General features: G+C 42.3%; 1 protein-coding gene and 1 long non-coding RNA gene across 12 annotated transcripts in view; one reads left to right on the top strand and one right to left on the bottom strand.

Moving 5' to 3' along the window:
* tanc2b (tetratricopeptide repeat, ankyrin repeat and coiled-coil containing 2b) overlaps window positions 1-15826 on the bottom strand; it is a 184689-nt gene that overhangs the window by 8857 nt on the left and 160006 nt on the right. For 8 of the 11 annotated variants that reach the window (XM_082544448.1, XM_082544451.1, XM_082544449.1 and 5 more), the window contains 17 exons: window positions 15699-15737; window positions 14492-14773; window positions 14169-14293; window positions 12055-12286; window positions 10270-10439; window positions 9852-10130; window positions 9184-9351; window positions 8546-8706; window positions 8083-8191; window positions 7845-7967; window positions 7413-7649; window positions 7122-7328; window positions 4861-4954; window positions 3565-3698; window positions 3222-3345; window positions 2397-2572; window positions 1673-1805 (listed from right to left, as the gene is read on the bottom strand). In XM_082544448.1, the coding sequence (XP_082400574.1) occupies window positions 1673-1805; window positions 2397-2572; window positions 3222-3345; window positions 3565-3698; window positions 4861-4954; window positions 7122-7328; window positions 7413-7649; window positions 7845-7967; window positions 8083-8191; window positions 8546-8706; window positions 9184-9351; window positions 9852-10130; window positions 10270-10439; window positions 12055-12286; window positions 14169-14293; window positions 14492-14773; window positions 15699-15737 (2793 nt within the window). The remainder of the gene's footprint in view (window positions 1-1672; window positions 1806-2396; window positions 2573-3221; window positions 3346-3564; window positions 3699-4860; window positions 4955-7121; window positions 7329-7412; window positions 7650-7844; window positions 7968-8082; window positions 8192-8545; window positions 8707-9183; window positions 9352-9851; window positions 10131-10269; window positions 10440-12054; window positions 12287-14168; window positions 14294-14491; window positions 14774-15698; window positions 15738-15826) is intronic. The other 3 variants (XM_082544450.1, XM_082544452.1, XM_082544447.1) reach the window with 1 other exon arrangement.
* LOC309713108 overlaps window positions 1-15826 on the top strand; it is a 147392-nt gene that overhangs the window by 45521 nt on the left and 86045 nt on the right. The gene's annotated exons all lie outside the window — the stretch shown is intronic.

Here is a 15826-nt window from a genome sequence, read left to right as displayed (position 1 = left end):
TCATGACTTTCTACTAAGACACAGTTTCTGTCTTGTTAAGAAGTGCAGGTGTACAGTAATTCACAGACGTGATTAAAAAGCAATACAATCAAACGGGGGAAAAAAAACTAACAGGGGAAAAAAATGATTGAGAAATCAAACACAATCCCTTGACTGAAACGGTCTTTGTTGTATCTGCGCAACAGCAATCCTTGACACATGTGCACACACCACAGAGATGAAAAGGAGGAGGATTTAGCACAAGGAGACAGAGGGGCAGTTACGGGAAAAACAAAAGAGGCAAGCAGGAGGGATAAAACGGGGCTCTGCAGGCGTGAGCTGTCCCCTGAACTGGTGGTGAGGGTGGGAATGCTGCTGCCTGGCCTAGCTGACACTGACAAAACGTCTGGAGGATGGTTTATCACTGCAGTCTGTGGTGGCGGTGGCACAGAGGTATTACAAATACATGCAGTGACGCTAAATCACTACCACGCAAGAGTTACTGTGGGCTTCCGTCATGCATCTGTGGGATGGAGGGTCAACACCTTGATACGACGTCACAGGCTGGAGGCTGGGCATGCTGTCATTAACCACTTCAACGTTAGCATCTACCTCTAGGCAATCCCGACTGCGTCTCTGTCAGTGCTAATACCTTTGCATGTTATTATTTGTCAGTTTGGGAAGGTTTTTGGTAGCTAAGCTCGCCTGCCGACACTTAGGACGACACAGACAACACAGAGAGAGGAGATAGAGCTGTCAAAATGCCTGGTAGGGTGAGAAGTCGACAGCCTTGGCTTTACCTCGGGGCCGACTGGGCAGCGTCTGACATCCTGGGGCCGGAGAGAGAGGCGGGGGGATAGGAGTAAGAGGGGAAGAGGAGGGAGGTCATGAGCAAGGGATGGAGTGTAAGTAGGAAGGGGAGGGCAGGATTGCAGGGAAACAGGGGTGTGGGAGTGCGTAGGAATGAGAGGAAAGAAAGAGATAGAAACAGCAGGAGGGTGAAAGAGAAGAGAGGTGATGATGGTGGAGGAGGAAGAGAAGTGAGAAAAGGAATACAAGCAGCAGTGAGAAGCGGAGATAAGTGCCTCAGCAAAAAGATACAAAAGAAAAAAACAAAAAGAAACCACCACAAGCGCTAATAACAACCTGTCTCTGAGCAACCGCAGAGGAATCGAGAGAGGGGACGTGATTGTGAGAGAAACAGGGAGATAGCGTGAGCGATAGAGACAAACAGAGGCGCTGAGAGAACATGACAGAGAGAGAGAGAGCAAAACAACACAACAGCAACAGTAGTACAATAAAAAGAAACACATCAGAGCCATAAATAGCTGTGGAGAAGCAGCACCAGGGGGGTGGGATGGCATACAGTAGCAGGAAGTTGTTTATGCTACATGGAGACACAAACCTGAATCCATGGCTTATTACACTGGAGTACTACAGTGCTCTATAATGACCAGCAGGAAGTGTGTACACAATCATCTTGTGAATTCTCCTTTTATAGTCTTTCATGCAGCTCATGCTTAAACGCCGATGCATGACCTTTTCAGCCAAAATACAATCTCCAATTGTATCTTATTTCACAGCAGGCAAATAATGCTGTTATGTGGTGCTACAGAACAAAGGTGCTGCACTTAAGAGTCCCTCGTCTGTTTGCTAAATAATAGGTTCTTTAATTCTGTCAACTTGCTCTTACCTATCTTGGCTCCTTTCTTTAGCAGGGCGACTACCACGGACGTGTTTCTGCAGCCCACTGCTCTGTCCAGAGGACGCATCCCGCTGTAGTCTACGTGCTCTATCATGGCCCCATGGTCCACCAAGAACTGGACCTGGAGAGACAAAGAAAATGGAGTGAATGAGCGAAAAAGAGAAGGACAGAGAGACATATCATCCAGGATTCCAAAGCCTCTCTTGTACATTACGCCAACAAAGGAACAGTGATGAACCAGCAACGGGGGCCATGGTTGGCCAAGGAGTCTCTGATGCACGTGAGAAGTGAAGGCTGGTGTGGTCTGATCCAGCAAGACGAGTTACTGTAGGTCAAATTGCTGATAGTTATTATTATTATTATTATTATGTATGACCATTTGGGAGGTCTTTATCAGTAAAGGTAATGTTGTAGAACTTGTGAAAATATACTTAAAAGTCAAAATTTGGTGCTTTCCTTAAAATGTTTGAAATATGCCCAGTGAGGCCGGATTAGGGTCTTTGCCAGGCCCATTCTGGCCCCTTGGCCTTATGTTTGACACCTCTGTCTATAAAAAAGAAATCATACTACTCTATAGCTTACCATAGAAATAGCTAAGCTAGTTACAAATTTGCTAAATCAATGTCAGCAATATAAAAACCTGCTCAGACACATACGAGCTACGTATGGGTGTCGTATATGCATTCCTTTGGTTTCCACATTAGCTACATACCACTTCAGAGTCGCCGTAGAAGGCAGCCAGGTCGAGGGGCGTGCGTCCGTTCTTGTCCGCGTGGTCAGTGGCGGCTCCGCTCTCCACCAGGCAGCGGACAACAGGTAAATGGCCTTTCAGACATGCCCAGCTCAGAGCAGTTAGACCCTCCTTATCCATCAATGACAGGGAGGCTCCTGGGACGGGAAACAATACAAGGAACAGTGAGACGCAGCCAAGCGTATTTTTGTACTCCATCTCAGAGTAATCTCCATCTGTGGTTGGCTGGTTTGTATTTGTGCGTCTCTGTTTTTTTAATAACTAACTGCTGTATTACTTTTGATTGATTTTGTAAATTTGCCATTGATTTCATTTGGATCCAATTACAGTAAACATAATTTGAAAACCGTAATTAGGTTCAGTTTTATTAGTGCAGTCAGTATTCTTGTGTTGTAATCTCAAATCAATTTGAGGCAAATATATTTGCTTTAAATCTTTTCCATTTTAAGGGGATTTTCTTTTATCCTTCGCTGGCTCCTGTGACCTGTCAAATCTGATTCTCCTGCCATCCATCATGTCTGACTTTGATATACAACTTTGTGTTTGCACCCAGTCCAAATACAGAAACATTTAGCAGTGCTAGCATGACCATCAGGCAAATACCGACACATATTTCTTCCCTTCACTATTTGAGTTCAGAAGATCTGTTGAGAGATGTGCACAAACACTTCCCAACAACAATTACAATGTTGTATCGGTTTCCTGCTGTGACAGAAGTATTTTTTTAGCTAAATACATTGACCTGACTGAGTTTCAATTTGCTTTCAAGTTCTTTTCTTTATTCACCTTGAGCTAGTAAAAACTCAACAGTTCCCAGGTGTCCTTCTGAGGCGGCCATCATCAGAGGCGTACGACCCTGCTTGTCAGCCAGGTTCACATCTGCTCCATGTGTAAGTAAAAGGTCCACAATCTGCAACACCCAATGCAACATCAAAGAGATAAGTTAACACGAAAACTGCAGCTAGAAATTCATTTTTAAAACTATTACTCTGACAGTTAGATTAGGCAACAGCAGGGAAAATTAAGCTTTTCCCAAAGCCTAATGAGATGCATCCAAATTTTTCATTTTTTTGCAAGTTTTCAAAGCAAAATATATTCATTTAGCAAATAGGATCAGGTGGCCACTGACCTGCCAGTGTCCCTGCCGGACGGCGCTGAACAGTGGGACGATGCCTCGCCTGTTGGGCTGAGCCACAGCTGCACCCTGCTCCAGTAACAGACGGCAAACCTCCAGCTTCCCACGACCAGAGGCTGCAGTTAGAGCTGAATGCACAGATACACAACCGTGTGATGTTATGGCTAGTTAGGAGCACAAAATTAGCATATTATCATCTGCTCATTTCCAACTCCATACTTTTTTGCATAATTGCATATCTTCGTTTTTTAGTAAGTCAAAAGAATCCTTATTAATCTCATGCTGGGACTTGAGCCCCTAATTCATCCTCTGTCTGAAGTAAGCCATTTGAACGCCTTTCCCTTTTCACTTTATTCTAATTTGAATAACAGACTTGAGAGACTGCTGAGCCCGATGACCATATTAAGGATATCCTCTCTCTGTGAGAAAGAGAGTTTAGACCAGTATGAAGCTCGAGCTTTAGGTTCATAGAGATTACACTTACACATACTGACTTGATTATTGCTTTAATGTACATAAGACGCAGGTACTTTAAGTGACGAGGAGAGGAGAGATGTAATTGAAATCATTTCAGCAGACTGAATCAGAGCGGCAGCAGACCTGGTAGTGTGAGCCCAGCTTCAACCTACTTGTTCTTTGCTGGAGAAACATTTAGGTATATCATAAACTCTAAGTGTCAATATGCATAGTCTCCCTCAGGCTGTTAACATACTTCCACTTGACCTATCTAGTAACACTGGGATTGGAAATCATGTGCCAGAACAGCTGTTACCCTTTTGAACCCTTATAAACAATGAAAGCAGAGCTGAATGACTCCCCCTCTTCAACAGTGAGAAGACAGTCGTTCCAAAACTGTAGCAGGGGCACTAAAGATTGCAATGAGGTTTTATAGCTCTAGGTTATAATGATACATTACATTTCTCAACATCCTGCAATCAGACTAGTCATTTCTAAGCACCCTAGAGCTCAGTCAAAGCCCCCCTCCTCTCCCCTGTGTGGGCCCAGCCCTGTCTATGCTCCAATGACACCACTGCACTGTCATCAGCGTCTGACGCAGCAGCAGCCAGCAGCAGACACACAAGAAACATCTCCCACATCCGCACTGCAGCGCTCTGCCTCGCAGTGAAAAACCCTCTCACAGAAACTCCATCAGTCTGAACTTTATGGGGAAAAAACGATGATACATCTTTGCATTTACACAGGGGATTTAACATGAGCATTCACAGTCATCTGTTATTCTGAACTGGTGGTTTTAGATACATAATGCTCAGTTACAGTATGGATTCCCACCTGTCTCTCCCCACAGAGTGTCAAAGTTATTGATCTGAGCCCGCTCCACCTCCTCTTCATCTTTCTCTGGCAGGTCCAGCAGGTAAGACACGATCTGATGGGGAATAAGATTCAAGATGGCACTGATTAATGTCCAAGTTTCCTCTTACAGAGCGAAATCTACTACCCTTTAAATCTGTTGTAATCTGATCTGAGAGACCGGATTGTACACAAGTCATCAGCAACAGTGCTGACAACCAGATCTCTGCCAGTCAACTGCAGAATATATTTATATTACAGTGAGCTGACATTAGGAATCGCATTACATTTACCATCCAGCTTAACTTCATATAATTCATATATTTAAAAATGTCCAAAGTGCTTTTTCTCCAAACCCTACAGCAGGTACGTGTGATTAACAGCTGGTAGTTACACACAAACATACCAGATAGGCCAATTATCAGCAATCATCACGCCCATGTTTCAGTGACACATTGTGTAACCTATTGTATGTTTATCCAATTATCCAGTTTTAAATATGAAAACTGTTCTGCTGATTAAATAGGCACATTTGGACAGTTGAGTATTCAGAGCATCATTTTCTTGTCCCTCTTAAAAAGACCAAAAGCCTCTTTATTCTGAATCTAATTAAGTTCTCAGAAATGAACCGCATTTCAGTTCTCATACAGCGGTCTGTACTACTCCCCTCCCAAAACAGAAAGAAGTGGAAGACATCGCTGCATAACTGAGCGAGAGGATAGGAACATCACAATCTGAGAAATAAACTCCTAACAGGCCTCAGCTGGCAGCTTGATTAACTTTGTGGTGGTTTGGGAAGGGAGTAGCACATCCTATTGTGTGAAAACAAAGTCCCAGAAGAAAATTATTCCTAAGGGGACAGCAAACCTATAAAAACTGAACTTGTACTCTGAAATCTGAATTTTGAGCTGAGCTAACATGATCAGCTGGAATTTTAACACCATAAAACTGTCAATGGGGTTGAAAAACAAACAAAAAACAGGAGTGATGTTTGAAAAAGTATATCTGTGGCTAGTGTATCAAAAAGCAAATGAATGAATGAATGAATGAATGAATAGCAATGAGTGACTGCATTGTTCACCATTTACAACATTTCTGATTAATATAATGCTAATAGCCTTACTTTAAAAAATAGTGGCATTTCTAAGTGACTTCAAATGTGTAAAAGTTAATGTAACCTTCCTTTTCTTCCCCCAACAAGTGATGACTACAGAGAGCATCTTTAACAGATGGCTTACACAGCAGAACAAGCCTCAATGAGAAATTCTATAGTTATTGCTTCTTTTACAGGGTTACTAAATCTGATTTACCACCACCATTGGTGTGAATGCTGTACATGAAGCCACAAAAATGGTGCAATAACAAGTACTTCTAGCATTTTATGTCACTTTTTTTTTATTACAACTTAATACAGAGACTCAACAAAATGAAAATAGTCAATAATAGAAATAAGCTCAAAGGAACTGAACAGCAGTGGTATTCAATTAAAATTTAAGGCGGTCCAGTTAGGCTCCAGAACATCAAAGTTCCATATGCATTATAATTTAATGCAGCAGGCTAAAAGTTTGATCAGTGTCTGTATATAGTCAACAACTGACTGTCAACTTTAACTTATTAAAAGTGTTTCAAAGATATTTATTATTACATTTCACAATGTCCTGGAGGACACTCTGATAATAAAATAATAAAAATGTGTTAACGCTTGTTTTCAAAAATGGAAAAAAAATACAAATACAAATAAAGTACTTAATTAAAGAAGTTAAATAACAAAAACATGTAGTTTGAGATTCCTGTTTTCCTTAAGTACGATTCTCATGTAAACCATCTCAGCTTTAAGCCTTTCCCTCTGTTTGTTTCCCTGATTTATGCATGGTTTAGACTTATGCAGGAAACCTACACTGTAACTTCCAACATAACGAAACCTTTTAACCGCAACTTTCCACGTAACCTGGCGTACACATACCGAGACATGTAACCACATGTCGGGTCAATGCAGTCCGCAACAACTTGAATAGCATGGAAGGTTGCAGCATTGGGTTCAGAAGGGTTACATTCAGTTACATCATGAGTTAGGACGTAGATTTCCTGCAGAAATCTAAATCATGCATTGATTGCAAGTCTAAATCTGTCTGTAGGTGACTAGGCTTGAGTACCCAGGTTTTAATCATCACGTTAAGATTTGAAGAACCATTTATGTGGCATAATAACCCAAATTCGTCCCCATTCATGTGTCCCTGCTGTACCTCTGTGTATCCCATACTGGCTGCAGCGATAAGAGCCTGCTGGACTGCGTGACTCTTGGTGAAGGTCGACTGTTGTTGAGTCTGCGGTGACTGCTGTTGCGACCCCATACTCCAGTCACACTGGATAAGATATTTCACAACCTCCATGTGGCCCCTGAGGGCTGCGTGAACCAGCGCGCACTGACCATTCTTATCCAAGTGGTCCACCTGGTAGCAGGATATAGATTTGATCAAAAACATGTTACATGGAAATCAGGCCAGTTTTTCCCCTTGCCATTTCCGTTCACAAACCTTCGCTCTCCTGCGGCAGAGTGCAGTCACAATTGTCATATGCCCGCCAGCAGCAGCGTAGCCCAGCGGCGTGAGGCCGCTTTCAGACTGTGCGTCAACAGAAGCGCCAAACTCAAGCAGCAAAGCCACCATGTCCATGTAGCCCAAATGGGAGTGGACACAGAGGATGGGGGCGTTGTTCAGCACCTCTGTACGGTAGTTCACATTGGCGCCGCCCAACATCAGCAGCCGGCTCACCTAAACAAATGGATTAAAGACAAAAATAAAGAAATATGAGGAAAAGCTACCACTGCAAACTATGACTTTGGGTATTCAAACCATCTCAGTCCAGAGAGAGGCAGATCTCTTTGAAGCATAGTCAGAGAAGTTTTCATTTTTTAGTATCCAGAGTGTTTTTGAATATCCTCCTCTCAGCCGTGCTAGCACCTGTACCTTGATGTTTGGAGTGTAGAGGTTTCGGAGTGAAGAAAGAGCAGCTGAGAGACCCTCTGTGCTGTAGGATACCCACAGGCCTTGCAAGATGGATGAGGAAACTCCGACTTTCTTGCTGAGACCCTTGAAAAGAGAGAGACAGTGTGTAAATATTCATTACTGCAGAGCTAGACCACAGCTGCGTGGGGGCGTGTATGTGTGTATCTATAGACGAGTGTGAGGACAAACAACAGTATACCTTGAAGATATGTGCTTTGAGGATGTGATGGCCCAGCTCAATCGTCTGCTGCCTGTTCAGCTTGTTCTCCAGCCGAGAGAACCAGAAGGCCAGAAGGGTGTGCCCACTCCTGTGGAGACAGAAAAACACTTTCAATACTTGAGACTGAGTCATCAGGTCATAACATTTTGTTATCTGTGGAGTTTTAATTATAATGCAGGAAAATAAAGTGTAAACAGAGACGTTTGCATTTAAAGATTCTGATTATGTGACACTATAGATGCAATTTTAAATATAATGAGAATACTGCCTGTGAATTCTTCACAGCTTTCTCCCCAAAAATCCAATAAGCTGTTCACATGTTCCCCAAAATCCGGTTAATAAACCTCTGTTTTATTATGATTTTATTAAACCTTCTTACGATCATCTTCAGCAATCATGATGGGGAGAGTCTCTTTTCTCATGTCTGCCTGCCCCTTCTCACCTAGGGTCGCACAGGAATTTTGTTTTTTCCCCTTCTTCTCTCCAGATCAGCCACTCTCTGAAGGAGGGGTGAACAAACATCCTGGTGCCATCCCTCCTCTTCACAAGGAAGACCGACAAGTTATCTACACGCTGCTGGAAATCCTCCCAGTCCAGGGTGCCCTGTCACCACAAACATGGTCTCAATGTTAAAGATCGGAGATCAAAAGCATGCGTTTATCAACAGTTATGTCCTGAAGGATTTGCTGCCTAGATGACGTCGATATCAGTCAGGGAAGCAAACAATACTGCACAAATATCACCACAAATATGAGTAATAAGAGGATGATGTTTTAATGTTTAAAGACATGAAAATCTTCCTTCTATAATAGTATTTCAGCAATTTTGAAGTTTTTCAATATATTTGTATATTGAAACCCATTAAAGAAAACTGGTTATTTTCTGTCTACCCCTACTCAGAAGCCAGCAGTGTTTAATTAATCATCAACAATAAAAAGCATCAAAGCTGAATTTTATTTCCTCCTTGCCCCTTAACAGGATGTCTAGTTTTAATATCAACAAGAACACCGTTTTCTTCCACTGACGGCCTCACTAGAAGGTCCAAAGGTCTGAGGTGTTGTGTGTTTTGGAATAGCTTACCTGCAGCGAACCAGCGTTAATGGCCTGATATATCTGCTCATCATTCAGCGGGTGGAGCGAGGCCACAGCCACGTTGAGCAGGGGAAGCGCCCGTTCAAACGATGACTGTGTGGGGAAGCGCATGTTGCACTGCAGCAGGTATACCTCAGCCAGGTTGACTGGAACCACCTGAGGAAGGAAGGATGGAAGGAGGGATTTGTAATGCTGATTTCCTCTGGATATAACCCTACACCACATGAATAATGGATCATGTTTGTACAGCCCATCTTCAACTATTCCACTTTCTCTTCCTTAGAGAGAAGAATGTGGATTTATCAGATGTCATTTTTTAATGTTTTTTTTAAGAAATAAAGTTTGGAAGCCTGTCTGAATACATGAAATTAAATGAATCTGGGGCCGTGAGATAAAATATTTCATAATGAAATACTACAACAAAACATTTCAAATGCATAATTTATGAAAGATGTGTTGTATTCAGACTGTCAAAAACAGAGTTATTTGAAAGTACTTCTACACAATGCATGTCAGAGTGCAGGTAAACAAAAACAGCTCTCCAGCAGTGCATCTGCAAATAATAAGTGACGTGCATGCACAGACTTCATTAATTCTGAGGTCAGTGTCGGGTTAGGTATATTAGCATAAGTGTCAAAGCCATAACAAATTTATACCTTATAGCTGGAGCTTTTGAGGACAAGGTAGCCCTTCTCAATGAGGTCAAAGGTGAGTTTGAGGTACAGGTAGGATCCCTGGCTCAGGGCCTTGAGGTGGGTGCTGAGCTTGCCGAAGGTGGTGTTGTCCATCTTGCCATTGAGCGAGATGTTGTTCTGGATCTCCGGGCTGCTGTGGATGCGGTGCAGGATGTAGCCCTGCAGGTCCTGGTCTATGGCATCATTCTCCTCCAGGCTGTCCAGAGAGATTCGGTGAAAAGGCAGCGCGTTGGTGATCTCCTGGAGAGTCAGAATGATTTCAGTTAGGAAGTCATTTTTCATGACGTTGGTAGAACGATACTGTTAAACTGTAGATACTCACAAGTACAGGAACTCATATAGAGGTCAAAAATAAATAATAAGATGGTATGACTTCTACCTGTAGCGTGGTCCTGACTGTGACCACCAGTTTGAGCCAGGGAGGGAACTTATTGATGGTTTTGGTGAGGAAGGAGACAATGGTGTCTCCATAGTCTGGTTTGTGGAACTCAGCCTCGTTGAGGCCGTCAATGAGGATAATGAGATCCTCCTCAGAGTTAATCTTCCTCTCTGAAAAACACGGGGTGAAGGTTAGAGGAAGTTCAGGCAGGCCATGAAGTCAAGCTCAGCCCCAATTGCTGCAATCGAGTCCACATCACCTTATGGCGCAGCTAAAAAGCATGCTGCTTTAACCTGCCTACAGCTGCTGCTCCCTGTGCAAGCCACTTTGCAAACCTCCTCCACCCCAGTTTCTCCTTTCATCTGTGTCTTGCTGCTGTTCTCCTCAGCCCTGGCTTTCCATGTATGTATGAGGAAGTTTAACAGAGGTCCCAGAACAGAACCATTCTGCCAAAATATTCATTACTAAAGAAGGAAATGTAATTTTTTCTAGACTACAGTTGTCCTGACTGAAATATCTTCCCGAGCCCACAACACAACTGAAGATCAAGCACTGAGAAAGAAATTTGATATGGTAATAATTATACTGTGAGTACTTTGAGTATAAGGAAATTAATATTGAACCAATGTGTCAAGTCAGGGAATAAATTAGACTGTGAAAGGGCACAAAGTTTGAATTGTGAGAAAAATACTTTTAACTTGTTAAAAATTACAGCTCAATATGTAAATTATCAACACATTTAGACCTACAGAGAAAATTAAGTGAAAACATGTAATAAAAAGATGAACCTTTTTATGTATTATAAACAGCTCAGGACCTCAAACAGCTGAAGTGAAACTACTAATGTCTGAAAGGGAAAGATGGAGCTTACAGACATCTCAAATGTAGCTGCTCTAAACCTTAACAATATAATGTTGTCAAACACATAGAGCAGATCAAGTGCAATATGCATGTTTTCTCTGAATTGTAATGGTTACTATTTTAAACCACCTATCCCAGCCTTTCTTTAATCTGTCCTACCTTAAAGGCCCTGTCAAACCTGCCAGTTGTACTCCACTTGCCCAGTTTCCTAAAAAAAAATTGTTCATAGCATGCCAAGATAAGACATTTTTTTCCTGTTAATAGGTCTTTATGAATCACCTTGGTGGTGCAAAAATACTATTTCATGCCTGTCAAACTGTTATATTTGGCATTTTTCATAGATTCAACTAAAAAAACAGAGGAAAATCAGGTTTTTTGTGACAGGCAACAAAGTGCCTAAAGATACAATTTAAAAAATTTTCTTTGCTAAGCTGTCTGTTTACTGCCTATTTCCTTTGAGTTTGGTGCCCTTTTAATGCTTGATTTATAGGTCAGGGTTAAGTGGCTTAAAAATAAACATTGATCTGAAAATGATTCATGTACAAGGACTGGACTGAAAATGAATAAAAGCAGCCAATGTCCAAAGAACATTTTTGAAATACCATCAAAAAACCTGGAGAACTATTGCTCAAGATCATTTTTAAAATTAACTGGCTAACTGGAAGTAAAATATAAAGAAAGACATACTCAATTTCAACCACCTGTCCACTACTTTTACTTAATACTACACTTAAAGCTATTTATTACGTTTAGTGACAATTTTTTGCAATTTCAAACTGGTAGCTATAGTTTAAGTTAATAATCTTCCAGTGTTTTCCTTTTTTTTTTCAGAATTATATTTTTCCCTCTTCTCCCTAGGTTAGTTGAGCTAATCTGTCCACATATGCAGAAATACTTGAGAAATACAAACTCTAAATGCTTCACCTTTGTAAAGTGCATCCAAAGGCTCTAGGACCCCTCTCCTAAAGGAGGCCAGGGGGTCCTGGACGCAGGACCGCAGACTCAAGATGCTCTGCAGGTGTGGCTCCCTCAGCAGCTGCTCCCTATAGGCGACTAGGTGCGGTGAGCGGCACAGGAGAGCCGCAACATTGTGCACAAATTCTGGCACCAGGCAGGTGTAGGCGTTATCTGCCTGGCAGTAGTGGTACGCCACCACCTGGGGGCGACAGAGAGTTGGGAGAAGATTGCAAGCCAGGTCATTTGGAGAATTGTAAAGGTGAACACTCCCCATTTCCCTCTGGTACTCCCAACCTTGAGCAACCTTTGGATATTGCAAACTCAAGATCGGTGTCAAGGAGCACTTGGGGACACATGACACACTTTTAGAAATAACACTTTTTTCAGGGCTCTGTCAGTGCAAAGCCAGCTTTCCCGGTGTACAACAGCTACAACTCATTTGGGATTGAGTCAACTTCATGGTGGATGATTGCAGCATAATGAAACATAATACTGCTCGTTTCGCTGTATGGTTTTAGCTATTAATAATTCATCGCTTCCGGCTGCCAAAAGAGACTGACTCTGAGTTAGTTCATGCATGCTCATGTGTGAGAAGACTGTTGTACGAAGGAGTCAAGTGTTAAACTGTCATAATTCACAGCTACGTACTTGAAACATGTTCAGATTAACTGATTAAGCAAATATAAGAATGAGTTTTAAAAGAAGAAAGTTATTTTTGCACAGGCACATGGTGAGATGGAAAATAGCAGAGGGCAGGTGAATTTTCTGAGAGGTTAGCCGGCTAAACAATAGCAGCAGGTGTGACCGAGCACTCCAGGGGACTAAGAGATCACAAAGAGCTTGAACTTTCAGAAGCGGTGGCAACGATCAGAGGGCAGTGAGAAAAAAGGAAGGGGGTAAAAAAAAGAAGACTAATCAAAATGGAATGCTAATTTTTGGTCACAGTGGAATAAAGGGCTTTAAAACAAAAGGGGTGAAAAAGGGAGTGAGCTCAATTATTAATTCACAGAGTTAACACGATCTAATAGCCTGGCTGGGAAATGGCTTTCTGCAGGTATAAATATTTCATAAGGCTCCCTGGCAAAGTTGTTTTTTCTTTTTTAAACACATCTGCATAATGCATCAGGCTGGGACTGGGGATGCAGATGGCTACGCAGCAGGGGAAGGAGGGGGTACTGAGGTGCAACAGCAGACAGGAAGAAGAGCAGGAAAGAGAGCCGGCTTCACACATCACAAAGGGTTTACATCGCGGGCAGGTTAGAGGAAGTTAATGCTCAACATTTAAAAGCATTTACCACAACAAAGAGCCACACACGTAATTTGGAACGTTTCAAAAGGGCAAAGGCAAAGTCGCAGCTTATCTCCAGCACCTGTTTTTGAATTCTACCACCTCAGGACTAAGCCCCTTGTGAGTGCCTGCTGGTAGCAAGAAACTTTCTTTCAAAAGCTTGAAACTGCATAATTTCTGACAGAACATGAGCCATCTCTGCGCATGTACTTGGTAAAGGTATTTTCAAAAGAGCATGTCACTGGCTATCCTACTAACAATGTGAATTTAAGACATGAAAAGACAATTATCTTATCAAATCAAGGAAATTTCAAGGCTAACCTTAAATCTAAGATGACCATTTAGATGATTGAATAGAAATTTTTTCCCCCTCGGTAGTCAGATACGCTTTGCAAAATCCAAAACAATACAGAGGCATGCAAATTCTCTTGACACAATATTTGGCAACTGATTTTGCTGTGAAAATAAAAGTCGGGGGATATGGAAGTGCCAGGAGGTAGAAATACACATGAGTGGTTTGAGCTTGTGCACTTACACTGCCTTAATATACGGCAATCAAATAAGAGCAGCAAATTTCATATTACAATCACTTCAAGCACACTTATTTGTGAAGCAAATGGTTGAAAAATAGATAATTTGCATTTGTAAAAGCACTCTACGAGAGGGGGGAAAAGTCAAAAACACACCAATCAGCTGTAGTGTTTTGATACTTTGAGACAAATGTTTAACCCGGATTCTTTTTCTGTGTTTTGTCTGTTTACTGCAGGCTGAAAAGTGAAGGTGTGTCCAGTACCTGAGATGCCAGCCTCCTCATGGCTTCCTCCTGACGTCGCCTCATCTCTGGGGTCCCGGGACAGCTGCCTCCTCCGAGGGTGCCATGCGTAGGCTGGGGTTGGGTAAGAGGAAGCCCCTCTCCATCTGGACACAAGGCAGCCAAACACACTCAAGGGCAGCTCAAATATGTGAAATATTTTTACATAACGGCTGAAGACTCATTAAGATTTCCAAAGTACTGCAATTTTAAACTGGAAGTCAGCTTGGTTTTTTTTTTTTGTGATTACTAAGATTGTGCAGTCAAAACCAGGCAAACCATATTTAAAATTAACATATGCCTACGTTTGGGTGAGGCCTGGGGGCTGTCTGAAGCAATCTGTCTCATGCGGGTGCCGTGGCAGCTGAGCGCCACCAAGCGAGAGATAATCGCCGTCTTGCCGAAGCCGATGTTGCCTACTATCACCACGCCCTGGTTGGTGCTGACGTTGGGGTTGTTGAGGTGGGCGTCGATCTCTTGGAAGAGCCATTCGCGGCCGGTGAAGACCGAGTCCATGGTGATGCTGGGCACCTCAAACAGCAGAGGTTTGAGGGCGATGTCTTGAGGCCGATAGGGAGCAAAACGCACTGCGGGGTTATAGAGAATGAGTTTGTGGTATTTCAGCGACAAGCTGTGTCATTACTTTAATATTTTGCAATAATAGTCCACCTTGTAGTTGCGTTAATACAAGTAATAATATATTATACAGCGTGCATGAACTCGATATAGGTGCATACAATGTATCCATCTGTATTAGTGCACAATTAGCTACACATTGGTGCACAATATGGCAGTAAATGCACCACTGATTTGACGTTTTGCACACTTATCCCTACAAGTTGTAGCTGGAGTAATCCACTTTCTGGAACACTAAAGGCAAGAAAATTTAACTTTAAAGACGTAAAGATGACAACTTTTTACTTCCCAGGAATTTATTATTCACACCATTTTATTGTCAATCTTCCCCACTTACCAGCCCATATTTTACAACAAAACAATCTTTGAGTTCACGCGGTTGTCAAAGATATTTTTTAAGAAGTCGAGGGAGTGACTGCTTTTAACAGTCATGGTCGACTGTTGATTCTACTCACTAGGGGGAGTAATTAAACTAAAGTCCTGCAGAGGTTGGGCATCTTTTCAGCACAACATATGGACCATTAAAGACTAATGAGGCTAAAATGAATCTGGTATGAACTTCAGAAGCTGTGTGATAAAAATCTGTGTAAAAATGTAGTCTGCTGCCTCTGAGTGTCATCTCCCAGGCCTCATCTTTTAAACTGGTTGGAGTTTTGAGAGTAAAAACACGCTCTTTTCTAGACGGTGTCACTCCTTTAAGTGTTATCTCAGCATTTGGCAGCTACGCCCGATTTCGAGCTTAGAGTTTTACGTGAATAATCCAAACGCTTTGCTGGTGAGAGTGTTGGAGCACATGTAGCGCATTAGCCAGCAAGCAGAGCGAGTTTGAGCAGAACACGCTGCCTGTTGCAGCAAATGAAAGTTGAAGTAACTTACGTGACTGCGATTGCCAGGCATGGGTGCTATTTGCAGAAGCTGGGACAAACAGCAAGCGAAAGACAGAGAGAAGAAGAAAGAGGGTAATGAGAGAGAAGCAAAAATAAGGCAGTGAGGACAGGAATGGA

This window comes from Aulonocara stuartgranti (assembly GCF_965226115.1).
Source record: "Aulonocara stuartgranti genome assembly, chromosome: 8".
Lineage (NCBI taxonomy): Eukaryota > Metazoa > Chordata > Actinopteri > Cichliformes > Cichlidae > Aulonocara > Aulonocara stuartgranti.
The sequence above is the reverse complement of the archived record's forward strand: the minus strand, read 5'-3'. Positions and strand labels throughout refer to the sequence as shown.